The 27,888-nt window shown below is 41.1% G+C and overlaps 1 protein-coding gene across 3 annotated transcripts; it reads left to right on the forward strand.

Annotated features, from left to right (window-relative positions):
- The first annotated feature begins 215 nt into the window (after window positions 1-215).
- sh3bp2 (SH3-domain binding protein 2) lies at window positions 216-27,873 on the forward strand. 3 transcript variants are annotated; one of them, XM_069677231.1, is made up of 13 exons: window positions 216-345; window positions 20,118-20,257; window positions 20,356-20,458; window positions 20,835-20,952; window positions 21,148-21,215; window positions 22,199-22,284; window positions 22,405-22,485; window positions 22,847-23,549; window positions 23,648-23,771; window positions 24,733-24,788; window positions 25,098-25,173; window positions 25,972-26,031; window positions 26,146-27,873. In XM_069677231.1, the coding sequence occupies exons 2-13, from the start codon at window positions 20,122-20,124 to the stop codon at window positions 26,281-26,283; spliced, it is 1,749 nt and encodes a 582-aa protein (XP_069533332.1). In that variant the 5' UTR covers window positions 216-345; window positions 20,118-20,121; the 3' UTR covers window positions 26,284-27,873. The 3 variants fall into 3 exon arrangements, with proteins under 3 accessions (XP_069533332.1, XP_069533330.1, XP_069533331.1); XM_069677229.1 differs by lacking the exon at window positions 216-345 and adding an exon at window positions 18,775-18,855; XM_069677230.1 differs by lacking the exon at window positions 216-345 and adding an exon at window positions 18,775-18,855 and having other exon boundaries at window positions 23,651-23,771.
- Window positions 27,874-27,888: the final 15 nt, after the last annotated feature.

The raw sequence follows: 27,888 nt of genomic DNA on the forward strand, positions 1-27,888 counted from the left end.
CCAGTAAAACTTGATCCATCCACAATCCAAAAGCTACCAAAAGCTAAAAGGGTTAATGAAACAGTGAGACAGTTAATGTGTCTAAGCAGCCCTGCTGAGTAAGTGGAACCATGTGTCATGTTTAAATGTTAGCTTACTGGTTTATGTGTCTGCCCGTGTGTGTGTCTGTTTTGAGCGCTGCAGCCCGCTTGTGGTTGAAGGGAGGGTGTCATGACTCTTCATACAGTAGCTCTGAAACGCCACGCCAGGAAGTGAACTGAGCTGAAGCTGAACTCTGCAGGGCTCAAACCACTGATGACACAGACAAGGACAGAGAAGCTACACAACTGACACGGCACTCCATGGGTAAGTCAAATTAAAATTGAACAAGAACTGTTCTCTTATTTCTGCTTTAAGAGTTAGCTTAATGGCTGTTAGGTTTGTGAAAGCAGAGAGGGATCGTGCAGCAAACAGCAAGTGCAGCTCTACAGATTTGCAAACAGTTCAGATAACTTGTTCTGCTTTATTAGCTGTTATTGTTCATACACTGTTTTTGTTGGTTTAACAGAACAATGTATGGGAGCAGATAGAAAAGTTACATAACCAATAAATTATGCAATAGAGAGTAGGGCTGGGCAATGACTTCATATTGCTACCGCAGCAGATTTATATCATGACAAGATGATTTTCGAATCAATCTATGAATTTCTGTTAAACAAATAAATGGTTAACTTCCAGATGAAATTAAAAACTACAAGTTTTAAGTCATAGAGAGTTTAGTATCAGCTGAGGCATCACAGTAGAACACAATTTACCCTTCGGTTACCCTGTCTGCCTAGTTGTTACAGCCTATTAAACTCATTAAAATAGCACTGTCCGTAGACTAATCCTGCGATCAGTATGTGTGAAGCTGCCGTAACCATGGTGGCACCTCAGTGCCTGCCGATTGTGACAGCAGCATAGATAGTAAAGATGTTAGACAGCTGCTTCCTGTTACTGATGAAGGCAGCTTCATCAGGCCTCTTAAGATTATTAACAACGGCCTGATTACATGGTGATCCATCTGCCACATATTTGTGATGAAGTGTAAGATAACGTTATTCTACTAGCTAGTTAGCTTAATCAATGAACAGCTGCATTTAATCTTCACAGACTAGTTACACTGGCAAATAGCCCTTTTTTTATTTATATATTCATATGCATTTCCTAGTCATTAGCATTTAACTGCTCTGTAATGATTACATGCAGCTCACCTGATGATGAACAACATGCATCCACAGGTCACTCAGAGAGCGCCACAATGACTGTAGTGATAATGATAATAATAATATAATTAAAATATTCTTCATCCACTTCTAAAGTATATCTCAGTCCTCTGCGCGGCCAGTGAATCTATGTTAAGTGTCCGGTCTCATAGGGGACTCTTAATGACGTAAAGGCTTGTGTATTGTGCACTTTTTCTCCTAAGCTAAAGTTTGTCTCGACTGTTAGAGCAGCCGATTAACGCCACAGGTTCTTCAGATGTCCTTTACGTTGTTGCCAAAAGTAAAGTTACATAAAAAGTAAAAAAAACTGTAAAGTAGAAAATTGTTCACTACTTCAGACAGCTTGCATTCAAACGTGCAGATGTTGTAGGGATACTTGTAAAACTACGACGAGTATCGCAGCCAAGTACCACTTTACAGCTTGACGTTAGCCTCCCGTTAGTTAAGCAGGTAGGCAGAGAAGGAGCACTTTTCAGATAAAGGCTTAGTCCTCACAGACAACACTAACATGTCCACTCACGGCCAAACTGAAGCTAACAGAGTGTAACATAAACATTAAGACAAACTAACTTACATATTCATGGACGCACACACGATAAAAAGAGTCCGTCGGCGATCGCTGATGTCTCCATAGTAAGTGCAGGAAACAAGTCCGGGCATGTCTCCCTCACTGCCGTGTTTCGGGGGGATGCGCTGAGTAGTACTGCGTTCAGGTGCGCTCAGAAATGGGAGTGTTTATCCTGTGACCTTTTTTACACTATATGTGGTAGGTTGTGTTATACTGAAATCCACTGAATGTGTTATAGGTTACACGAAAGTAAAATGTATGTCAGTGTCATGTTTGTTAAGTAAAATAAAGTTGAGTGTTAAAATGTCAGCAACAGTTGCATCATTCGATTTACTTATTACAGTCAGAAAGAGAGGAACATCTGATGACAATGAAACATGCTTTTAAAGTCATTATGAGAACTGTAATTATATTATTAAGTACTCATATTGGTACTCGGTATTGGCAAGTACCCAAATGTAAGTACTTGTACTTGGTCTAAAAAAAAAGTGATATCAGTGCATCCCTAGAGACACCACCGTGATGCTTGTCAACTTCAGGTAATTCCCTGGATTTGTCTTTATTTATAATAGCAGGTGATATAATACTCAAGATTCTTTTCAATGTCTTTAAGCGTGGGCTCTTGTTTTTAGACACAAGAACACAAAAGCAGGTTTCTCAATTGTAGCTTGTGACTTAATTTTGCTAACTGATAACGAGGAAGATTTTCTCAGCTGTAGCTAGCTAGCTAAATATTTTCTAGCTCTGTAAGTTGGTTGGAAACTCTGACACTGCCTTTTCATCTTTCAGGCCAGCTCATATGAAACCCTTACAAAAGGGTCTGAACATGCAAACATTTGATGTCCATATTTTGCTTATTTAGAGCAGGATTGAGGCTAAAGGTTGCAGGTCCATGCTAAAGGGCTAGGGTATCCTCACAAGGCGATTCATGCAGCAGCATGAAGGTGTACATGGACACCAATTCAGCTTCGGCTATTTACAGTCAGTCGAGGATATTTCAAGCCTCCAACACGAAAGCATTTATGAAGGAAAGTGACTAAGTATATTGACCTAGAAAGTCAGGGTGATAGGTCAAACACAGGATTTGCACCCAGGAGACAGGAGTTTGAATTCTGTGCGTGAGCAAATGTCAAAGTTGATTTAAGACACGTGACATACGTAATGGCCACAATCATGCCACACGAAAAGGCCTTAATGTTGAAGGCAGAAAACATACGTCCAATTGAACTATGTATAACTTGTGCTGACAGGCACTAGACACAGGGAATTTGTGTGTGTGTGTAAAAATTTCTATTTATTATATTTTCGTGACTCTTTTCTACAAACTGCAGTGAGACTGGGTTTGCAGAAGACAGGGGCTCAAAATAGTCATACAGCACATTCTTGTATTTAAGGGACGAGGATTGGGACAACCTGACTAGTCATCACTGAAACACTAATCTGAACCGTGCACACAGAAGGACAGAGCTTCTTAATTCTCTAAACTTAACGTATAACACCAGATTCAACTCAATAGATATGTCAACAGACATAATGACGTAGCTACGTTAGCTAATGAAATGCAAGCAATTAGCCTGCAAAGTATGGCTATTGACCTAGCAGCTAATGCTAGACTATGTAAACAAAGTGTCAAATGTTTTGTGACATGGTTCAGGAAAGGTGATAAAAATAAGTACAGCCATGCTGTGATGATTATTCACATATTGCCAAGCCCTTCTGAGGTGTCACGCAAAACAGCTTGTTTCTAGCCTCACTTGCTCTCGTGTTGATGTTAAAAGCAAGCACACTTTTGGTTAGTAATCTATTGATTCAGACTATACACATACATCATTTCAAGTTCATGCTAAGCTATGCTAACGGTAGCATTAATATGGGGCAACACCAGTATGTTGATTGTTTTGTTTTTTTCTACCCTTTCAGGCTGTTGTATTTGGTAGACTGTAGTAAGAAGGATAGGAACAGTTTGAACTCCTGGTTGGCCACATTGGCTGTTTGTGCGTTCTTTATAAATGGATGTCAAATGTTTTGTGGCATGTCGGCCTTTTTTCTTTGTGCAAATGTGAAGTGGTAAAATGTGTTGAGTTATTAAGCTGTGCTGGGCTCTAGTAAAAGAGTTGATTGGGTCATAAACCCCAGTATTGCTCATAAAATAATTCAAAAGTGTTTGAGCATGGAAGTTCATTGTAGGCCACCGGGAACAGTATTACAAAATAATCTTATCGCATGAATCCATTTGTGAATGTGAATCTTTCTCCACTGATTCCTGGCTCGTCCAGTCTGTATTGTTTTTGTATGGTTCTCAAAGACAGTGTGCGAAACACGATTAGCAACACATTCATGGTTTAGTTTCTATTAATCTTTATTTACAGATTCTGCAGAAAATGCAAAATCTGTAGGCCCGCGACCAGATTTTAGAATCGCAAGTGTTCTGTTTTCCGTTTTAAGTATGTTTTTAGTCTGAGTTGTATTGACCAATCACTTATCAGCAGGCTTTGGTGTATGCAGGAAAAACGGAACGCCGTCCGCATAATGACATTCCGGCTCCCATCAGCAGCCATCTAACAATGATTTATTTATCTTTATAAACAGAAATCTGCATGCAAGTTCTGCTATCAATCCGTCCTACAATCGAAAATTCAACTTGAGTGACAAATGCACTTAACGCTGTCTCATCAAAGCCAATCTGTGATTAGATTTCCCTGACTTCCTCCAATGCATCAGAAGTGATGGATCTGACCTCCGTTCATCTCATGTTCTCATGTTTTTTTGCTTCTCCTCTTGAGGACAGACCTGACAAAGCTGCATTTGGACTTGTTACTAATCTGCATCATGATGTTGTTATTTTAATTTTTCCGGTTCATACCGCTGATGTAAGCCAGAGTGCAGCCTCTGTGTAACTTACTATTGATGGTGAAATTGATGGTGAAACAGATGAACCGGCGCTCCTCTGGGGGACTTTTGCAGGCATATCAGGAGGGGTGCTTGACTTTTGATCTGAACCCAAGATAGCTTCTCAAGTTGCTAAATGGATTGTAAACAATACAGCGCACAGAAAAGGGAGTCTTGGCTAGAAGTCATTTAACGGCTGGTTAAACTAGTCCTCAGATAGCCGATGGGTTTGGTGCTTGAGTTTCTATCCACTCCAGTTAGCTTAATTCAAGTTTATTTATGTCATTCCAATTGTAGAATGCTATACATAAAATGCTAACTGGCTAACCAAGGCTCACGGTTCTTAGTGGACTGTTGCGTGTGATTTACAATGCTTAATAAGCAGTGTTAGGAGAGATGTAACTGAACCGTGTGTGACAACAGAAAGCGGTGGTGGCTTTTCTGCAAAACCACTCACTGTGCTGCCAGCTCATACTGATTTCAGTTTTAACTTACATTGCACAATAGTTTCAGTCACTTAACTATTTACAGTACAGGAAGAAACCTGATATTTTGAGTGTGTGACTCACTGAAACAGGAACCAACAGCGCTCTCTAATATGATTATCATTTGTCACACCACACACACTGCATTATAGTGCGATGGCTATGCCTCCTAATTGGCTCATTGTGTATAGAATCTTGTCAGAGTTGATGTGTAGCTTGTGAAGCTGCTATAGCATTTTGTGTGGTTAACCAGCATGTTTATCAGTTGTTACACTCTCAGAAGCCTGAGCGCCTTTTGCATCAGTGATGCCCTGCACAAATATTCCCGTCTTGTCTGCAGACACAGATTTGTGTTTTATGTAATTCTATTTTCTAATATTCTCCAATAGCTCGAGCAACTTTCATTATGCCATCTAACTGGAGTGTGACCTGAAGGATGCAAGACAGCGAGTATTTGGCATTGTCTCCCATACACAAACACATCCAACATTATACCAAGCTATGTGCAAAACCAGCTATGAAACTTTGTAAGTCTTAAGATGATTTCTCGGGTGTTGCAATACACAACCACATCTTCTCAATTGGCATTGCTGTCAGACACAACCTGATTCATCACCAACAGTAAACTGTTGCATTACTGTCCTGTACAGAGGGCCGTATTGACAGTATATCAGATATCGTCTCTGTTGACCCTTAGTCGTGAACCGTGAGGATTTTCAGCTGCGGCCTGAGAAGCTGCTCTTTAGTTGGTTACAAATTCTAACTTCAGTCTTCCTGCTTTTAACACTTCACAGTTTCAGCTGCTGCAGACGGTGGTTAGAGGTCTCAAAACCAAAATAAGAACCTTGTGCTGCTGACTTCATTGTAATTTAGTGCACATTGTGCAATGGCCTGAGTCACACAAGATGGTTACAGTACACTGTAAGATGTACAGGTTTTTAAAAGGTTTTGGTTCTACTCGTGTCAAATGCTGTATTTAAATTAGAAAGGACGACCCAAGCTGAAAGTTCTGCATTACGATCAATGATATTAAAAGTAAAGGGCTTTGACAGTAAGTTATCAAAGACCTCATTCTGCAGACAAATTGTACCTTTAATTGATGTATAATTATTGCTACTGATGTATCAATGCAGTAGTAATCAATGTTGGGGTAATGCGTCACTTTTTTGTTGTAACTAGCATCGTAATTCAAGGTAACTTACTGCCTGGTCCCAGTTGTTAGGGACCAGGCAGTAAGGGACCAGGCAGTTAGGCACCAGGCAGCAAGGCACAAGACAGCAGGAGTTTTGAGAAAACTTTGGGTTTTTATTTTACCCAAAAAGAATATAAAATGTACGAACCAAAATTATAACCACTAGGCCTATAAAATAACTTAATATAACTCTGCTTAAGCTGAGAAGAAGTTAAGTGTAAACATAACAAACAGACCTGTATATATACACTTTTTCTGTGTGATCCAATACTGGAAAATAAAATGCCGTATTTCTCTGAAGCACAGTTTCTGTTTCTATCCTGCTTCTTGGCGGGTAGCAGCGAACCAGCGGACAATAAACACAGTTGTGTCAGTGCACATGAATGGCTAGATAATTCAACTAGCGACAGCATTTACTTGTGTTAGTTGTCTCTGGAGGATAAATGCTCGTCAGCTGTGAAGTAGTTTGTTTTAGAGTTCATACGGCTGAAGTAAGCCAGAGTGCAGCCTCTCTGTAACTATTTACAGTAAAACTGAGACTCACCACAAACAGATGAACGGGCGCTCCTCCGGGGGATGTAAAGTAATAACAGCGTTTGTTTTGAATTTCCAGAGGAGCGAAATGCGCTTCACTTTTGATCTGAACACGGTCGCATCTCAAGTTGTGAATTGGACTGTAAACAATGCTGCGCATGGAAAAGGAAGTTGCACCTAAAGGCTGAGGCTAAATCGTCCTCAGATGAAAGCCGACGGGTTTGATTGGGAAAGTTGTAAATACAACCCTAAACAATTGAACTGAGCCCACTTGAAAAGCTGGGCCTAGGTCTGCTTTCAAGCTGATTTTACTTTCCATTGTCTTTTCAGTTGCTGATCATTCTGGAAGTTTTGGAATGAAAACAATGTTAGATTTCCTGAATTTATATGATTTGGAAATCTGTAACTCAGCAGTAGTATAAAGTCTAAAGTGTGTATGATGACGTATAAGGAGTGAAATGTAGTTACACACAGATTTTACAAACTAAAATGAAGCTTTAAATGCAGCCTCACAGGAGCAGCTACATTTCAGGGGTGTCGTCTATGTGTGTGTAGGTGTGTGTGTGTTTGACCGCTGTATTGTTCCAGACTTACGGGATGGAAAGTCCCCCGTCCTCTTTCTCAGGTCCTGTGTGTCCGAGCGTGTGATGCATGTGTGTTTAGTGTTGTGGGCTCTATCAGGCAGCCAATCACGTACTAGCTCTGAGGAAGCAGGAAGGAACATGCCGCAGCCCGTCGACCAATGAAGAGACGGGGCTGGAGGAGGAGGCCTCCTCAGGAAGCGACTGGTGGAGTATGCGAGGTTCAGACAACCAACAGACTTCCTAACCGATACGACTGATTGTTCTGTCTTCCCGTCTGTCCTACTCATTATTTTCTTTTACCATTTCCAGCCATTAATCACTCGTTTCTTCCATCTTTTCTTTCATTAGTCGATATTCTTGCTCCGTTCGTTCCAAATCTGAACCTAATTCAGAGTCTCAATAGACTTTTTTCCTCGATCAGTCCAAGCGTGCATCCAACAAACGACGACCCAGGCACTTTAAAAAGTATGGTGGTATTTTGCCGTGTGCTGCCACCCCCATGTCTGCTCCATCCGTGAGGAAGAAGTCATTTGCGCGGAGCACCAAGCCGAGCGTCAGGATGTGTATTCGGGATCAGAGGGATTCCCTGTAAGTTTCTCTTCATCTTCACTCTTCATGTTCCTGGCACAGTTTCTGTTCTCATGTCTGATATCAACTTTTAGTTTCTGACTGTGTGGATGTATTTGCAGATAAGTTGACAGTTGAAAGTTGTTGTTGCCTAACTTGGTTCGTGACCACTTTTAGGATCTGTTTGTTGGAGTTAGTAGATCTCTCTTCGGGTGGTTTGTCTTGATCTGGATTGAGATATCTGATATTAAGAGGTTCTCAGTGTCAGGTGTGCTGTGAAAAATGGTTTAGCTGGAGGTTTATGTTTGATTTGGCAAAATGTCTTCGTCATTGCAAGAGGTCAGTGAAGCAACCGTGTGATTTCGCATTAGCTTTGCCCTACACGGTAGATTGGAGTGAAGTTGTTCTATCTCCTCATCAAACTGAATCTTTTGTTAAATGTATATCTCATTTCTTTGCTGATGCAGCTAACATTAAAATTGTTCATTTAACGGCCCCTGTTTCTACTGGGAAAACTGCTTTTAGCTGCTCTCCTGCATTCACATGGAACACTTTACAACGTACCTTAAAACTTCACACATTTGTACCTATGGGTCAATACTCTGCCTTTGTATGTTACTGTTTTTAATTCTGTTGTTGCCATTCTTTGTTGCACTCTCGCGACATCATTGAAATGAGAGCATGCCCTCAATGGTTCCTCGAGATTTAAATGAAGGTTAAATGAATGAATTGTTATATTAGGCATGCTACAAGAAGAGTAGTAAGGACAGTTAACAATAAGGTCAGACAAAAACACAACATATAAAGCAAGGAATAAATGATCTGACTGATATTCAGAAGACGTTCTTTGACAGACAGAGGGGGACATAAAGAAACTCTGCTCATACAACAGTGAAGAGTGTGTATGTGTATTCCAATCTGTGGGTACATTTTTGGAAACAAATCTGAAACTCAAATGAAGCAAACTTCTGTTTAAGAAGTAGAACAAAAATATTACTAGATGTCTAGAGATGAGGAAAGGTTGTGATACCTGTCTATGTTTCCCTTTGGTATTGACATTTGTGACTGTCCATGAACTGTAAATGGTCTGTAAGTTACTCCTTTTCAAACATGTGCAAAAAGGATTTTTTCAGGGGGCATTTTTACCATTTCTTTCCAGGACAGCTGAACAGAGACAGAAAATATTGGGAGACGAGAGTGGGGGGATGACATGCAGCAAAGGGCCGAGGGCGGGAGTCAAGCCTGCAGCCGCTGCATCGAGAACTGTAGCCTCTGTAGGGGTGCCTTCTCTGCCCACTGAGCTAAACCAACACCCCATGTCTTGTTTACTTTGTGTTGGAAAGTTGGGACATTTTGCAAGTGAGATTGTTGTTTAGGTGTATTCATCATTCTTTCATAATTATTCTTGGTTAGTCTCTTCTTTTACTAACATGTTCGGGATGTATTGCTCAAACCTCCCACTCAACAGTAACTTTAAAAGCCTGCCGGGAGGTCAGCAGAACACATTTTGTCATGAAACAGTTCACAGCTTTTTCCGGACACGAAACTTTGCATAAACTAAAAGTGAGCAATGTCCATTTCAAGGAGGCTCAACACCTACACTGCAGCAGAGGTGACACATTTTGCACCTTCTACACTCGCTCTGCGTCTCTGCAGCCAAGCAGTATGACACTCTGTAAAGAAAGTAAAGTCAAAGTCCAGCATGAGGAGTCAAGTCAAGATGTTTGCGTTGGTCTTTTCTCCAAATAAACTCTCTTTGATGGATGAAAGGAGGAAACTACTATAGCAGAACAGAATGAAGCTAGGAAAGGAAAACATCAAAAGGGGAAGGTGAAACAGTATTCACTTTAAGTGCTATGAGGTCATCATACTGAAAATGACCCGCTTGCAGAGCCTGACATGATGTAAGCACATTACAAAGTTCAGTATTGTGCAGAAGGTCACGTATCTTATTTTTGATGTGTCAGATGCCCAGTGTGATACAAAGGAAGATTCCATCACTGAAGAACAGAAAACTGCTACTGAGTTTTTAGCAGCGGGCCAGTTGTGGAAGAAGTACTGACATCTTTTACCTGAGCTGTTTTTGAAGGCCAAGCTTTCCCTTGAAGTATTGCCGGATTGTTTTATTGCTACTTTGCTTGAGTTAAAGTACAGACGTATTTGCAGATAAAGTTAAAGATCTGTTACACATTAAAATGTCCCGTGTGACTTAAGGGCACGTGTTACTGTTAGGTTTAGTCCAGCGGTTGTAAACTTAGAAGTTGTGCTCCTCCAAACAGTCACATCATTAATCTGTGGGGTCGTGAAACAATGACATTTTGTGAAGTAATCAATAACTCGAACTTTTTATGTGGAACCATCTGAGAAATTCAAAGGAGAAATCTAACAATGTGTAGACTTTGGAAATGTGATGAGGGGTCCCAAGTAGAAACTGTTTTTGGTTATAGGTTTTCTATATGTTTAGTACATTTTACTTTTTCCATCCGTACATGATCTACAGCATATTGCTTATTCAGTTAAAGGTAGCGGGTGTGAGCCAATCCGAACTGGTCACCACTCAATCACAGGGCAATTACATAGAGACAGACAACTATTCATGCCCACATTCACACCTACGGGCAATTTTACAGTTACCAATGAACCTAACGAGCATGTCTGTGGGAGGAAGCCGGAGTACCCGGAGATAACATGCACACAGAAAGGCACACGCCGGCCGAACTGTAACCAGGAACCTTCCTGCTGTGAGACGACAGTGCTAACCGCTAACCACTGTGCCGCCTGATCGTTTTTTATGTCACAAATCTTAACCTGAAAAGTAATGAGTAATTGCACCGTCACAATAATGTAGAGGAATGAAAGGACAATGGACATGCTGAAACTTAAGGGCACTTCTGTGGTAAATGTACTCTGCTGCTGTTAACCGTTGCAGCAGGTTTACCAAGAAAACACTGTGTCTAGTGCAGAGGGAAAACCCACTCTGGGGACGTTTGCTTACCACAAGAAGGAAACATTTTAGACAGACATCTGCAAGACCATGATTATATCTAAGATGCAACAATTGATTTGTCCACTAACATAAAAAAGAAAGACCAAATCACACCTGCTTATTGTTTTTTGCTCTTTACAGTGATACACTTTATTTTCCAGCAGAGATAAGACTCCATGGCAATCATGCCAGCTGCCAGTTGTTATTGCAGTAGTTCCTCTGCAAGGTTTTGTGTCAGAGACAGAGAAGAGAAAAGGCAACATTTACAGGAAATGTGTTCTCGCTTTCGACCCCCATGTCGGGGGGGAGGAGGGTGGGCTCGCAGTCAGAGCAAAATCTCAACACACTTTCTCTTCCTGCTTCCTCTGTCTCTCTTTGCCACTTTATCTCACTATAAATATGTGTATGTTTCATCTAATATGTGTATGTTTCATCTGTATGGGTCTTATTTGAGAAAGAGAAGCCTTGAAACGTCACAGTTGACAGTAGACCAGTACAGCACATGTTTGTTGGTCTGAGAGGAGTCCTTCCTGTAGCCTCTTGAACTGTCACAGCTTTGCAGTTCCTGTGGGCTGGCATTGCCATATTTGGACACAGGAGGTGATGATGTGTCGGAGAAGCCACGGGTAGAAAAAGAGGACCTGGTGTTGCTATTTCATCTTTCTATGCGCAGAGGTGTGTTCTTATGTGTGTACGTGAGGTTGACTTTTTGTTTCTGTTCTATGTTTGTTTGCGAAGAAGGAACCAAAGAATCCCACAAACTGTCGCCCGCTTGTCGCCACTGTAGCCATGGTAATGGGACATTTATCAGGTGTAAGTACTTTAGACAAACTGCACCAGCACTGTATATATAAGTGTCATGCAGTAAGATTTTACTGATCAGATGCACCAGGAATCAATAAAATCTAATGGATTTTTTTCTGTGATACAGGAGACATAGTTTCCACAGTGGGTCTGATTCTTCCCATATCTTACCTCCTGAATGATCTGTGTCATCACCATGTGGTCATCTGTGACCGTAACAGCAGTCCGATGAAGGCTGGACAGGGATAGGAAAAACAGATTTAAAGCCTTTCTTTTGGGAAGAGAACAGTTGGGAATGCCAATCAGTAGAACTGATCCATCAGGATCCATAAAAGAGCCTTATGGAGGTGAAAAGTCAGACCCTTAACATCCACTGGAAAACCTTAAGGTTAGGTTACTCAGAACGTTTGTGGAAACTGATGACCACAAAATAGTTACGTCAGGTTTTTATATTAAGTTTGGTAAATTACTTTGGTCTGTTTCTTAGAATAACACTCAAATTAAAAGGCTGTGGCCATTTCCTGGAAGCACTTCTTTCAACTGCAGAACTGATACCTAAAAAGTTATCAGACTGGGACATTTGTCCTGCGAGTGTCAGGGTTTGACTAAGAACAAAAGTCTTTTATGAGAAACACTTTGCTTTCCGTCTTGATTTAATTTGATTTTGTCTCCCTTGACCTTTGACCTTACAAAGACGGATCCATTAGAAGAGGTGGAGGGAGGTTATGATGGTCAGAAAAACATCCGACTACAGTTAAAGCAGCCTTTTAAGTAAATGTAATTATTTGACAACTGAGTCATAGTGACTTTTCTTGTACTTTCCTGTGAAATCATCGTTCTCTGGAAACATGGCATTGTCTTACAGTGTTTTCCCCCCCAACGGTGACAAAACGATGTTTATGAAGTCAACAATTAAAGGTTATAACTCTTATTAGATAGAAAATATTTGGATCTAACCCTTAATCAGATCAATTCTTTAATCCAACTTTCCCCCCATATCTCTGGTGGCCGGCCCGTCTGACATTTGCCATAATTACCAGATCGCGGACCGAACCCGGCAAACTTTCCTGCGTCGCGGCGAACAAGTCCAATAGATGTCAAGTCACAACATGACTGTATTTAGACCTTTTGCTGACATGAAAACAGAATCTTAGGGCAATGCTGATTTAGAGGAAAACTTGTTTGACAATGGTGTGACTTGGTGTAACACTGTTAAATGCGATTGAGTTTACTCCTGAAAAGTGCGATTATCCGAAACACCATATGGCCGATTGGGGCTAAAATGTACCCGTGAGCACCAACCGGGATTTCAAGTTATAGTTTGTATATACCTGATGGACGCATGTCCTACAGAAGAACTTGGTGGCTGACCGGGTTAAGTGCTCGGGTTGAGTGCAGTCATCATGGGTCGAATCCAGGTCCAAACATTTTGCTAAGAAAATTTCGTCCGACGTCAGAAAACTTTCATATCAGCCGCTCGACCAGACGTCGTATCGACCTCCATGACCAACGTTGATTTCTAATAGACGTCAAAATGTTTGCTGGGAAGGCAGCACGATATGAGAGTATGCAAACCTAATAGAACAATAATAACGTGATAAAAATGACAAACAAACAAACAAAGGGCCTCACCTACCAACAATTTGAGATGAAGAAATATTAATTTATAGCCTGAAACAAAATATCAAGTAAATCATTTCAACAATCACAGAAAGATCCTTGTGTTGTCAGAATATGAATCCAAAGTGCTTTAGCCTTTTTATGAGCTGATCCCCTCCCTTCTAAGTAAAAGGGAGAGCTGTTCCTTCAGTGTGCACACGTGAATCCTTGTTAATCATTCGTCCGGACAAAAGAAAATGGGCGAGGGGAACACTTAGACAACCTGCTCTAAACCAACAAACCTTAAGTTTCTATTCATTCCTACATGTTCAAGTCACAGTGAAAATAAACCCGTGGGGGAACAGCTGTGGTTGTCCGTCGTGGAGGGGAACAGGAAGCGCTGTGCTGTAGGTAAGAACTTATCGCTCTGTATGACTCAGTCGTTTCTCTGCATTAGCTGCACCTGCTACAGCGGTTTACCTCTGACCTTTACGTCGGACGGGGTGTTTTTGCGTGACTTGAGGAGGCAGTGGGGGCTTCGTGATCGAGACGAGACGAGAGCACAGTTTTCCCACTGCAGAGCTAGAGCATCGGTTAGCCACACACATGTTTGAAGCAGACACCTGGCAGCTGTTTAAATCTGTGTCAGACCACCACAGATGATGAGGTCGGATGTTGAACGAATGTTTAAATGTATTCCGGCATATCAAAAAAGAAAACAATAGTATAGTAGAATGTTAACTTCTGTGCTGTTTGTGCACCTAGCTTATCCTGCAACTGCTGCTCGACTGAAAAGGTTGACTCTCTGCTTTTTATCTCTTTGTTGATCCTGCACTGTTCCTGCACTTTAAATGAACACAATGTATCTTTTAAACAGTGAAAGAAGTTGTTTGTCTCCTGCCTTGCATACAAAATGCAGCTCAAAGTGTTTTACTATGAGGAAAATGAATCATTTCCATCATGAAGTGGCATCATAAAGTGGACAGTAAAACCCATCAATAATAAAAGCAAGTTAAACATTTTGAATATAACGCATAACACAAGAAGGAAAGTTAAACTAATACTGCATTGAAAGCACAACATATGGTAAATAGCTTCCTATTAACCAGCTTTTGTACGACCAACTCACACGCTTTGCTTGTAAACAAAGGCTTCTAAAGTCTGCAGGCTGTAAATCGTCATGTTAGAATCAGATTCATTGACAACAATGACAGGCATTAAGAATGATTTGCTTTCGTATGTCATATAGTAGTTTTTAAGTTTGATTATTTATAATTTATTTGAACAAGAAAGGGACAATTTAAATGCACCCGAGTTAGCTGAACAGCCATCGTTTTCATCGCTAGTCCCTTTTGCCGGATGTTGTTGGCATTTTAAAACAACTAAAACAATTTAATAGGCACGGTAGTTAAAGCTCCTGTGAGGAACTTTGGGTTTGTGTTTTATGGCGCCCCCTGTGGACAAGGTGGTACCTCTTTTCTCTTTGCTGATCTTGTCCTGCACATGCTGTAGAAGCGTTTTTAACAGAAAATTTTAACATTCAAACATATCACTTGCTGTGAATCTTTGCTTTGGATCTGGGAGTGTGAAGTTATCGGCCTCGTCTGACACCTACCTCCCTGCAGTGGCATAAAGACATAATCAGTCTTATCCCTGATGGTCTCATTTGCTTTTGTAGCTCATAAAGAGGCATCAGCGAATAATTTCAGTCCATTTCATTCAGTGAAAAACTCCTCAAAGGAGCTTTAAAAATAAACAAGTTTGTGATAAAAAGCATACAGTACAGAGAACGTTGAACAACGTGAGTGGACAGAATCTGATTCACAGGTGATGTGCAAACAGTCCGAGCTGTCAGTGTTGACGTTTTTGGTCAACAAGCCATTTCTTGACATTACACTTAAAAGAATGAAATGATGAGGCCTCTCTTATTGACTGATGTTAATAAGACTACATTCTTTTACATTAAATTAGGAGTTAGGCTAAATGTATTGTTTATTAAATGTGAATGTAAACACCCTTACATTACATTTTATAGCAGCTACAACTTCAACCTCAGAGTGATTGATTTAATTTCAAATGTTCTGCAGTGGAAAATATTCACCCATCTACTTCTACATTATTATTATGCGGAACTGTTACAGGCTAAAGTGTAAGTCACGCTGTCATGTTGTCATGAGGAAATGTGACAGGAATACTGTCCTGTGATGTGATTCATCAGGGGTTTTCCACATCGCTCTAGTTTCAATTTCAGTTTTACTGCTTGGACTCAGGGCTGTGGCGGTGGTGCAGCGGTTAGCACAGTCGCGTCACAGCGACAAGATTCCTGGCCTTTCTGTGAAGAGCTTGCACATTCTCTCCGTGCATACGTGGGTTCTCTCATGGTAAGCCGGCTTCCTCCCACAGTCCAAAGACATGCTCGTAAGGTTCACTAGTGACTCTAATGTTTGATTGTGAGCGTGAAAAGTTGCCGGTCTGTCAGTCCAGGGTGCACCCCGCCTCTCGCCCAATGACGTCATCAGTCTGCTCTGCTCAACTGCATCTCTCCTTCTTTAGTCTTTATTTGGTTCTGGTGATAAAACATTTTTCTAAGCTTACAGTTTGAAGGATTTTGTCACATTTTACCAGTTGCAGACATGCTGCAGCCATTAGTGTAATTTTTTTTGCGATTCAGCATCACTGTAAACTTCAGTAACAGAGACATTGTTTAAAGATGTGTGTGTGTGTATGTGTGTGTGTGTGTGTGTGTGTGTGTGTGTGTGAGAGGAAATATGTTTGAATGAGTCTGGTATGTGAGCGGCTCCTGTGCTTCCCTTCCTGACAAACAGCTGCTCTCTGATTAACATCTCCGCCTCAAAAACCAAAGCAGGGCTCAGAATGGAAAACTTACAACAACAGTAGTGAGGTGAGAGGGTTCAGCACACTCTTAACTTCAAGTGACTACACACTTCATATTTCACTCTGTGATACCTGTGGAGTAATTTCTTTCACCGCTTCACTCGTTTAGTACATTTTATTTTTGGACTTTTGGCAGTATGAAAAGGTTTCTGTGCAATCAACCATGCGTGTGTCTCTGATGTTAGCTGACCTCATTTGTTTCTGATATTACCAATGCTATAAAAACAGAAGTATGTGTAGGTATTATAAAATACGATAACAGTTGAACTGTCGAAGAATTGTTGGTTCAAGTTGAGGCATCACTCGTGCACGGATATTTCTTCTCTGTAAAGCAGAAAGGGAAATGATCCAATCTAGACTCTCAGGCTCCGTCCTATAAAACACATAAAAACGCTGAGTGTACATTCACAGTGCCATCGTGTTGTTTCAGTTCTGTCACCGGCTGAACTTCGACCCCACTCAGGCGGAGATGAAGTCTTGTTGGCGAAAGAACTGCTGCCTTTAATCTGAGTTTGTGTGTGTGTGTGTGTGTGTGTGTGTGTGTGTGGGTGTTTGTTGTGGACTGTGTTTGCTGGTTATCAGTAAACATGTTGGAAGATCACAAGAACGGACCACATGATAGCCTTTATATGTCCTCCGTAGGCTTTGACACACACACACACACACAAGTGGGCACTCAGAGGTCAGAAACAAGCCGCTCCACCCTGCTGATTTACTGAGTCTCATGCAGACTTTTTGCCTCCATTTTTATCAGCTTTCCTCTGTCACTCCCTCACTCTGACCTTTATGTGTAATGTTTTCTCCCCCTTTTTCCTCTTACGTTCTTGCAGCCTGACACAATAATTCACTTGTTGCCAACAGGGTCTACCTCAACAAGAAAGCGTTTTTGGGTGTGCACGGTTAAAGGAATAATCTGGAAGATTTTCATTTGAATAAATGTCTGTTAAGTCTCTATCTATTGCTGAATGAGGTAACACAACGGTGATTGAGCCTATGGCCTACTGATGAAAGCATTTGCATTTGCAGTATATAGTATTATTATGGTCTGGGTGTCTGTGGTGAGATTCATGGAAAAAATCACAAGCAGCGCCCAGTTAGTGACGCGTTTCCCATCAGCCAGCAGTGGTTGGTCTGCCAGAGAGGGTAGGCGGAGCTAAGCGGCTGCTTTTCCGCTCTCTGCAAGTGTTGCGAGTAAACAGTAATCTACTATGGCTGAACAAACAAAGAAAAGATGGATGACTACAGATACAACTTCAACAAGAAGTGAAAATCCAAAGAAAAAGAAACAAACTCGACAGCCAGGAAAATCAAGAGTTACAAACGGAGCCAACCGTGGACGTCACACATGCAGCACTGTCTGGATATCTGGGAAGTGTGCTCCATCGCCATATAGGTGCAGCCAACAGAACTGGGACAAGGCTTTGTTACAGGCCAGATAACCTAATCTGCTTTGAGTATCAGAAGTCAAAGGTGATGGCTAACAGAAAATACATCAATTGTGCATTTAAATGCATTTCAATCCATACAAGCTTCATTAACCGGTGTTGCTGGAAGCTCGATGATGAAGTATCTTTATGCAGGCTGTAGTTTGTACACTACAGTTATTGATGCTGCCTTTTGACAACCTAGTTCGTTTAAAGCAAACAGTGCCTGAATGTAAAGTAAACTGCGCTGACATTAAGAATGAATGCAGGCACATCTTATGTCAACCATGCTAGCAGCTGATTAACTTCGTCACGTCACGCTTAGAAACAGGTTTGGAGAAGACAGATTTCTTTAAATAAACAGCCATCCCCGCAGGTTGTTATCTCAGAGAGAGGGAGGAGATTTCGCAAGTGGTCCGGGTAAATATGGCGTTCCACATTCCTGGACTACACACACACACACACACACACACACACACACACACACACGCACGCACACACACACACACACTCCCTCTGAGGTCAGTAGATGCTGCAGATAGACTGGAAGTTACACATAAACAATTTAGAGGATGAACTTCACTTGGAATGTTTGTTTTGACTACTTATGTCCATCTTCATGCACCCACACACACACACACACACACTCAGCAAAAAGACTCAGTACATTACATGCTTCCTGTCTGAACTGAAGTGTGTATAAGTCCACTATCTCTATCTGAGTGTTTATGTGCGAGGGCAGGCGAGAGAGATCGAAATCAACAAAGGCAGCTGGAGAGAGAGAGAGACAGAGAGAGATCAGCAGACACTGAGAGAGCATCAGAGAGTGAAATCAAAGCCAGTGTGATCAGAGGAGGCTGAAAACCCGGCAGACAAATCCCCCTCAGTTCTGATCTGATGAGACGCAACAGTGAACCCACTGAGGGCAAACAGAAGAACGAGTTTGAGTCCAGGCAGCTGTTTGTTTCGACATCTCTGTCATGGATCTACTGCCAGCGTTAGCGTCCACGGTGTTAGCCTCCACAGTTAGCCTGCTGAGGGAGAGCGCTGCTTTTCAGGGCATCAACAGGAGGCTCAACAGGAGGTATGAAAGCCTGAGCAGGTTGCAAGTGACACATTTGAGCTCATTAAGGAAGTTTGTTTTGTAAGTTTGCAGCAAAAGCAGCTTCACCCTGTCTCAAGGTTCTCCCTGCAGATGCTTCCTAAAGAGGTTTTTATTCTTCAGGAAGATCAGAAGCTTAGTGTAAGATTGTTGAGTGATTTATAGACCAGCCGCAGCACTTTAAAATGTATCTTGTAAGTAACTCTAAGAGAGTGAAATGGTTAAAGATGAGGAGTAATGTGTTCACTTGTCTTGGTTCTTGTTCAAACTCTGGCAGCAGCGTCTGAAACGCTGAAGTTGTTTGGTGGTGTTTTTGTGAAGGCCAGGAAAGAGACCTTTACAGAAGTCCACGCTGCAGATTTTCAACTTTGTGGCTCAGTAATCCAGCTGACTTTCATTCTTTCGCTCTTGTTGTCAAAAAGATGTCTAACTTGTCTTTGTTTAATTAAAGGACTGTAGCTCCATCCTGAAAGAGCTGCATAAATCAGAGCGTCGTCTGCGTACGTTAATGTCATGCATGGTATGGCCAAGGGGGAGCATGTACACGTTGAATAATAGTGGCCAAATACTCCTAGAGAACTTCAAATGTCAAAGTGACCCCCTCAGATTTATGACCACCTGTGTATATGTTTTGCTTTTGATGTAATGGGATATATTTATGATGTTTTTCCTTTAAATAATTGCATCAGTGCCAGCTGTTAGTTCCATCTAGCATTTGTTTCTCGTGGATATTTTTACTGTTGTCTATAAAGAATAACTCGAACCTGGAAATCTCACTTCAACAAAGTTTATATAAGTAACCTACAGCAAATCCTTGATGAGTCAATCATGAAAGTGGAGTCTTCTATCTTTCACAGATAAGAGGATTTCACCAAAGTTACTTAATTTGTGTTTGTTTTAATAGAGACAATTCTGCAGGCACGGCTGTAGCAGCTGTCACAATGTGGGAATGAATACAGACAGAAATACTGTGTTTTGTTTACATTGTAAACATTGTAAAATAGGGCACATTGTTACTTCTTTCTCATGAACTTCTTTTCTTTGTATAAATACTGTCTCTGAACTTATGGTTTATGTGTGGAGTATGTATTTAAAGGACAAAGTGAAGGTACCAGGTTCTCTAAGTGCTTTGTAGTCTGAGCTGATTAGTACATTTGTTTGGTATCGTGATCTTGGTGCAGCTCCTGAGGTTACTGCTAGATCTTATACACTTCTATCCTCTGCTCTCATTTCCTCTCCGCTAGAACCATGTCGTCTCCAGAGGTGTGCTGGCCGGTGCCGATGCGAGCCATCGGGGCTCAGAACCTCCTCACCATGCCGGGAGGAGTCTCCACCGCGGGTTACCTCCACAAGAAGGGAGGCAGCCAGTTCAGCCTCATGAAATGTGAGTTTATAATAAAAAGATAAAGAGAAGATGAATAAGGGAATCATCATCCTGTCCATGTTTAGTCTCATATTTTTTATCTGTTGCCGTTTTTCCAGGGCCACTGAGGTACACCATTATCCACAAGGGCTGTGTGTACTACTTCAAGAGCAGTACCTCTCCTGCACCACAGGGGGCGTTCTCCCTCAACGGCTACAACAGGTCAGTAATGCTGTGCTTTATTATACTTCCACATGCTCAGTTTGCTTGTAAGAACGCCCATTATATCAATATTCAAACTATTATATGTTATTGTTTTATGTAAGGTGACTGTCCGTACAATGAATTCACTTGTCCTCACTTGTCTCACCAGCCTGAAGCTTGTGGGTGGATCAATGCGCTTTTATGCTTTAAAACTTTGTCTTGCATTAACCTGTTTACACACAGATTACATGAATCATTTATTCATGTAATCTTAAGAACATTGAGTCTGCGCTTGTCGTATGAAATGTGCCATATCCGCAACAGCTGCAGAACTTTGCATACTTTAACATCTAGATAGAAACCATTCTAACCATAGCGCGTCACTTCTCCACAGAGTAATGAGAGCGGCCGAGGAGACGACGTCCAGTAACGTGTTTCCTTTTAAAATCGTCCACTTCAGTAAGAAACACAGGACGTGGTTGTTCTCTGCAGCCAGCGAGGACGAGAGAAGGGTGAGAAAAAACACACGCATGCATTCACACACAGAGAAACGTGTGCATTTATATACACAGAACTTTTAACCAACCGATAAGTTTGTCAGTCCTGAGAATAATTTCACCACAATACCCTTTTAAATGTTAATGGGTACATAAGAACACACGCATGCACACACAAATACTTACTGTATGATTGTATTGCTTTTACAGAAATGGATGCGATACCTGCGGAAGGAAATAGATTACTATAACGACAGAAAAGAGTGCCACTTTTCAAGGTAACATCAGCAATTCACATCATTTAATTGTCTATCGTCATTTAATTGGTAAAACATCAGGACTTTATTCAATATAAAATGAATTAAAAGGAGAACGTCTGCCCAAAGCTCTGTCACTTTAAACATCCTCCTGCCTCACTGTGACCTCAGCCACCTTTAACGCTTCAGTCAGAACTTTTCAAACTAATCATTTCAGCCGTGACGTCCTTGTGCAACTTTTTCCCCACTTAAAGTTTCTCCCTGCCAGAAACTAATTCTGCAGGCTAATTTATAATTTATGTAGCCAATTAAAAAGGCCTCTTGTTTTCGATTACAAAGCTATCAGACCAGAGGTTTTTTTATTCAGATCACATATTGGGGAAGGAGATATTTGCAGCTCATTTAATAGCTTTTCATTATAGAGTCTCTGCTTTGCTCAGGAAGCCTGTTTCTCATGGCAAACGTGTTTACTTAAATCAAAGTCACGTTTCTCTCCCTAACCTTAACTACAATATTTTATGCAAAGTTTTAATTAGATAGATAGAAGATATAATCGCAAAGAAATTTTGTTCTATTTGGGGCACCTAATGGTGATAAAAGGCAATTGCAGTTGGCTCCCTTTGTTACGCTTGTAACTCTTGATTTTCCTGGCTGACGGTTGCTTTCCTTTTTAGACTGTTTGCCTTCATCTGTGCGTCGAGTTTGTTTCTTTTTCAATTATTTTTGAAGTTGTATCTGTAGTCATACAGATTGTCATTGTCGCCAGATTTGGATTATTTATGGGCACAAAATACTCAATAACAGGTCCAAATAGACAAACTACCCTTCAGTTCTACCTGGCTACACTTTTGTTGGCTAAAATGACAGGTAACTCTTATGCAGTTGATGATTAGTATTAGCAGGATTTGAAATGTGATTAGCTAGCAACTACTTGTGCCTCGCTAGCAAAACATATATTGCACTTACAGATAGCTGAAGCAGTCTTTCTGTCTCTCCTTTGACAGTGACTCTGATTCAGATGCCGACAGTTTCTACGGCTCGATCGAGAGGCCCATGGATCTCAAACACCCTGTCGATAACACAGAGGACGGTAAGTACACCTTAATGAGGAAACATAATTACTACACATAATGTTGATTATACTTAAAACATATATTATAACATGTTATACTTGTGTGATGTTTAACTGAGGTATCTCTTTTCTGTGCAGACTATGGTGAGGATGATGATGATGACGATGAAGAAGACTATCTGAAGCCAGACAGTGACTGTTCACCAACTTCTACAATAGGTGATTTCTCCCACCACACACAAGTAACATCACAGCTGTCAGCATGTCCTTACTGAATGTGATGCCATAGTTTGACCATCGTAGCATTGACCACAGAGGGCCCCAGTAAACCAGTAAAAGCTTGACGTAGGAATGAAGGAAATGCCTTGCTAGCAGCCTGCTAGCTTGTAATGCTAACCCATCGTTACAGCCTCAGTCATCATGGATAATGCAAACCAGTGCATGCACAAGAGCAGCTGTGTATGTAGTATAGTCTTGTTTGTTAATAAAATGTCTTTAAACGGGAGAGGGTGTCAGACTTCAGTCTTTTGTAGTCTTAAATCTATGCAGTGCTACAATTATAATTCTTTTTTCTCCTCAGGTCGACCCACGGGGCCGCCCCCCTCCTACCCGCCTCCCCCCGTGCCGGCAGTCTTCCAGCTACGTCCAGACTTCAGTCAAGGTTTCAGCAAAGGTCCACCTCCTCCTGTCCCGCCTCTACACAGACTCCCAACCAGCCTACTCCCCAAAAAGCCCATGCCCTCTGTCCCACCTCCCTCCATACTAAAGGACCAAACCAGAGGCCTGCCTCCTCCTCTCCCCTTTGCCCCCCACCTGCACAAGTCCAACTCTCCCTCCCCCCCACCTCCTCCTCCCCCAAACCCAAAGAAAATTCAGAGCAGAACCACGTCCATGGGGGGGCCCAGGACCGACAAGTGGCCTTTGCCGGCCATATCGGTCCTAAGCCCCGCCACTCTCCCCATCTGCGACAAATTAGAATCCCGGATGGTCCTAAATGGTCCCGCCCACGCCTCTCTTACTACTGGAAGGAGCCAATCAATAGGCAACAGTAATGGGATGAACTTCCTCAGCAAGCCAGCTCTACCGCCTCCTCATTCTCCGAATATGGGGGGGTCCTCCCCCAGACTTGTGACTTCAGACTCCTTGACGTCCTCCAACCCTCCGCTCTCTCCTCTCCTTAAAACTGGATTTCACAATAAGCCAGCGGTGCCCAAACCTCCTCCGCCAGCTTTCAAACCCCCGCTGCCTGCAGCCAAGTCCAAGCAGCCAGGAACGCCGTTCCAGTAAGTAGGAACGAAAAATACACATCACATTAAGCACTCAGCAGGTGAAGGTTTCGGGAATAATGCTCTACACCCACTAACAATTGTTTTCCCTCCAGAAGAGCATCTCCAGATGGTCAGAGTTTCCGATCTTTGGGAGAGGAGACATCCACAGAGAGCAGGAAGAAACGAGACTCGCCCAAAAGGGGTGGAGGAGATGACTCGGATGAAGACTATGAAAACGTAAGAGCAGCTGAAGTGATAACCTTTACTACAGGCCTCTGAATGACTTGTTAGCTTAGTGATTCCACTACCAGACAATGTCAAAATAAAATCATGACAGTTTTGCTGAACTGTGGTGGCGCCAGTTGTAATGTAGGGGATGGCAACTGAAAATTATTTTTAAGCTCTTTTAAAATTAAGCAGTGAGCACAATATTTTTTCAACCAAAGAGAAGACAAAGTTTCAGATGCAGCCAACTAAAAATCTATTGTTAAAAATGTGAACTTTTAAAAACAGCCAATTCAAATCTATAAAATATTTGAACGAGTCCGGCTAAAATGCACAAGCTAACGGTCCAACATTAAAACCAGGAGGCGATAAAAACAAAGTCCAGATACTGGCCGTCCTTTCCTCTAGTGTGTCCATCCCTGTCCTACTTCCTTGCGCTCTTCGCCAGGCCACTCTCGGTCCCTCGTGTCTCCTGGGGCTTCTCTCGTCGCTGCTGCACACTTCTCTCATCTCCCATTGGTCCTAACAAATGTCTATTAAAAGGCAGAGAGCTCTACAGGTGCAGACAGTCCCGGCAGGAAGTAAATAACTTTAACACAACCTATTTCAAAATAAAACACACCATTTCAACCTAAAATCATGATATAAAACAAAGGTAAAAATCATGCACCATAAAAACAAATAACACCCTTTACTTCCGCCGTGCGTCACAGTCATCCAGATGGTTTGGTGTAAGTCAGTCTTTTTACTGTCTTGAAGTTCAGATTAATCACATGTTTAATTTCAGGCTCGTGCAAATAGAGAAGTTCAGTGACTCTCAAATGAGATTTTTGTGGGCTGTATTTTATAATTTATTATTCCTGGGCATATTTCTTAATTTTCAAATTATGAATGGCCTCTTTCTGAGCCAGCTTCAGTGCTCTAAGAAAGAGGCTGTTTACATTGTGTCTAAACCACGTATCTCTCTCTGCAGGTGCAGCTGCCAGACTCAGTGTTCATCGACACAACTGAAACCAGCTTCGTAGAAAAGTACGATACCTTCACTTTGTATTAAATCTAGAGCTTTCTCTTTGAGCTTTTTTTTGGTGCATCAATTTTATGGACATGTTTCTCGTTATTTCCCCTGTTTATATATTTTATATGGATGAAGTTTAAATCTAAATTGAACATTGAAGAGAGAATCTGCTATATTCTTGTTCCTGTGTGTTGCTGTTTCCCGACAGTTTTAACTAACAATGTGATTTTAAGACATTATTTAAGACACATAAGACACTCCATCATTAGCCTATCTGTGTTTGTGTGTCTCTGTTGCTAACCTGACATGTGATGTACCTGCAGGTTATTCAGAGAGAGTGCCATCAATCCACAGGACGGTCTGTACTGCATCCGAAACTCAGGAACAAAGACATCACAGGTAAAAGTTCATAAATTTAAAAAGGTGCCTTTCGTCCGTTCTTATGCACTAAGAAAGATGTTAAACATAACACTACACCTGCTTATCATTAGCATGTTAGAATAACTAAAATTAGCATGTTAGATTAGACATGTTGTTAGCATTTAGCTCCAGTTAGCTTGGTTTTTAAAAAAATGAATGGTAGGCTGAATCTTTAGTTTAGAGATGCTAAATGGTAACATTCAGGCTCTGATCTTATTCTGTAGAAGACAGAAGAAATGTATCTACTAAGTATGAAAAAACCACCGGTCCTTACCTTATCCATCACGGCAGTTCTACACGTTTCAATAGCAAAAAAAGATTGGCTTTAAACTACGTTTATTTACTTTAGTACAGAAAGCCTTTAGATTTGCGACCGGCGTTTTTTTGTTTTGTTTGAATTTTAATCAACGCTAAACTCTAAACTTGTTCTTACAGAGAAGAATAAAGCAATATTTCATCCCATCTTCTCTCAGAATATTGAGGAAACACATTATATAAAAATCAATCTATTATTTTTAGAGCACCAGAGCTCAGGAAAAGTCCTCATGACACAAACAGACACGTAGGGAGACCTATATCACTTGTTTCTTTGTAATGCTTTTAACGTTTTCAGCACCTTTAGAAAATTAATTTTTCTTTCGTTACATTTATTTGTTTTGATTTTAAACCCTTATCTATAATATTCATACACTATTCTTTTGCCCTCAGCTCTCCTGTATTTTGTTATGTACTTGTTTGTGCCTGATTTTAATAAGATCATTGTGGTGTGTTGTCCAGGTGCTGGTGGTGTGGGATATCAGTATAAGCAAAGCCAGAAACTACCGACTGTTTAAAGAGGTAAGAAACCTGCTGCTCACTATTTAATTATGAATGTGTAGAAATGAGGCATCAGGACAGTAAAACATTTAAAACACAACACTGAACTCTTCTTCTGTTGTTGTATTTTGGCAGGAGGGTCTAATTTTTCTGGACAGCGAAGTGACCTTCCCCTCTCTACCAGCACTGATCGAACACTACTACAGCCATCCTCTTCCTCACCACGGCTCGCTCTGCCTGCAGAAGCCCTACAAAAACATGGAGAGCACCTGACCGACACAGTGAACTTTCAGACATACAAGTCAAACCGAAGAAGAACATCTCTCTGCGACTGATCGTTTTTCACCTGTTGCTGCAGAATGCATGAAACAGCTGCAGCCCAAGGACATACGGATTTATATGCATTATGCAAACAACAGTTAATGGAAGGTTGTTGAACTTACCTTAAGACAAACTAGACCACTATCTTAAAACATGAAGCTTATCCTAATCCTCTTTTGTGCACTTCACTTACTATAAAAACACATAAATTATTTAGCGGATATTTTATTAATGACAAAGTCAGACTTATAAAATCCAAGCAAACTGTTTAATGGACCAAAAATCTGAATCAAACAGACACGTTTCTGCTGCGTTATGCAAACTGAAGACTGTGTTAACAGGAAAGTGGGACACGAAGTGATGAAGCACAATCAAGGAGGCAGTATAAGGTGTATTTTGACACCAAATGCACCCAGGTTCAAGTGGGAATCAGCCTTTGTAATGAGTTTGGAAAGCCAGTTTTGTCCTGTAGAAGAAACATCAGTCTACTGCACTTCAAGCAGACTTAACAAGGTATTATTATTTTGAATGGTTTACATCTAGGAAAGAATTTCTGAAAAGGTTTATCCACAGAAGGACCTCTTTTTCTGTCTCAGATATATGCCATTATTTGAAGTCTCACCAAAATGACTTCAGTTTTATACCTAGGAGTTCAGCCATGATGACTAATTCTCAGGCCGAATCAAACATCTTATATAGACTGTTGATTATTCTTAGTCCTTGGACTTACAGGTGAATTACTGCCAGCAGCTGGACTGATGTGACATTGCAGTGAATTGTGGGATACACTCACCTCTGAACACCCCACTGCAGCTGTGCTCGGCTCGTGAGCAGGTGTGTTTTAAGTTTTAGTATGACGTGGGTAAGAGGCTGACAGCGTCCTTATTTATTTCTCTAACTTTTGGCCTCTTGTCCAAACTTTATACCGCCGTGTTATCTCTCTGTGATTAACAGGCAACGTTTTATGTGTTCAGTGCCCTAAGCTAGCATCTTCTGTCTCTCTGGTTCAGGTGCAGAGTCCAAAAGCAATAATTGTGAGTAATGTCTCCCATGGACTTAGAACACAGGAGAACGCTCCTTTAAAAGAACGTTTAGGGCTTGAGTTTACAGTGATACTGAAAAAAAATAAGGAGGGATTTTTTATTGTTATAAATGTCTAAGAGGTTTTTTGACTTTTTTTTAGAAAACTGTGTAAAAATACAAACAAATGTAACTTTATTCTTCACATTTCAATATTCTTTCAAGTCTTCCTCCTCGTATATTTTATTTATCATGCCTTAACAAAACCCTCTTTGTACTCTTTCACCCTTCATTAGGTTCATGGACTTGATAATCAGGCTCTCTCTTATGTAACAACAACATATCTCTTATCATTTATATCAAACCAAATGTTTTCCTGTTTGTTTTTAACTGCAAACACAGTTTGTGCAGCACCGCCTTTATTGCTGTAAATCATTCTATTTATATGTAAATGCTGTATGTACTGTAAAAACATGCCTGTAAAAATGTTAATATTTATTTTCTACAGAAATATATGTTGACAATGTGTAAAGAATT

Source organism: Semicossyphus pulcher, unplaced genomic scaffold, assembly GCF_022749685.1.
Source record: "Semicossyphus pulcher isolate SPU_LCO1_2020_fin unplaced genomic scaffold, fSemPul1.0.p SCAF_28, whole genome shotgun sequence".
NCBI classification, from domain to species: domain Eukaryota; kingdom Metazoa; phylum Chordata; class Actinopteri; order Labriformes; family Labridae; genus Semicossyphus; species Semicossyphus pulcher.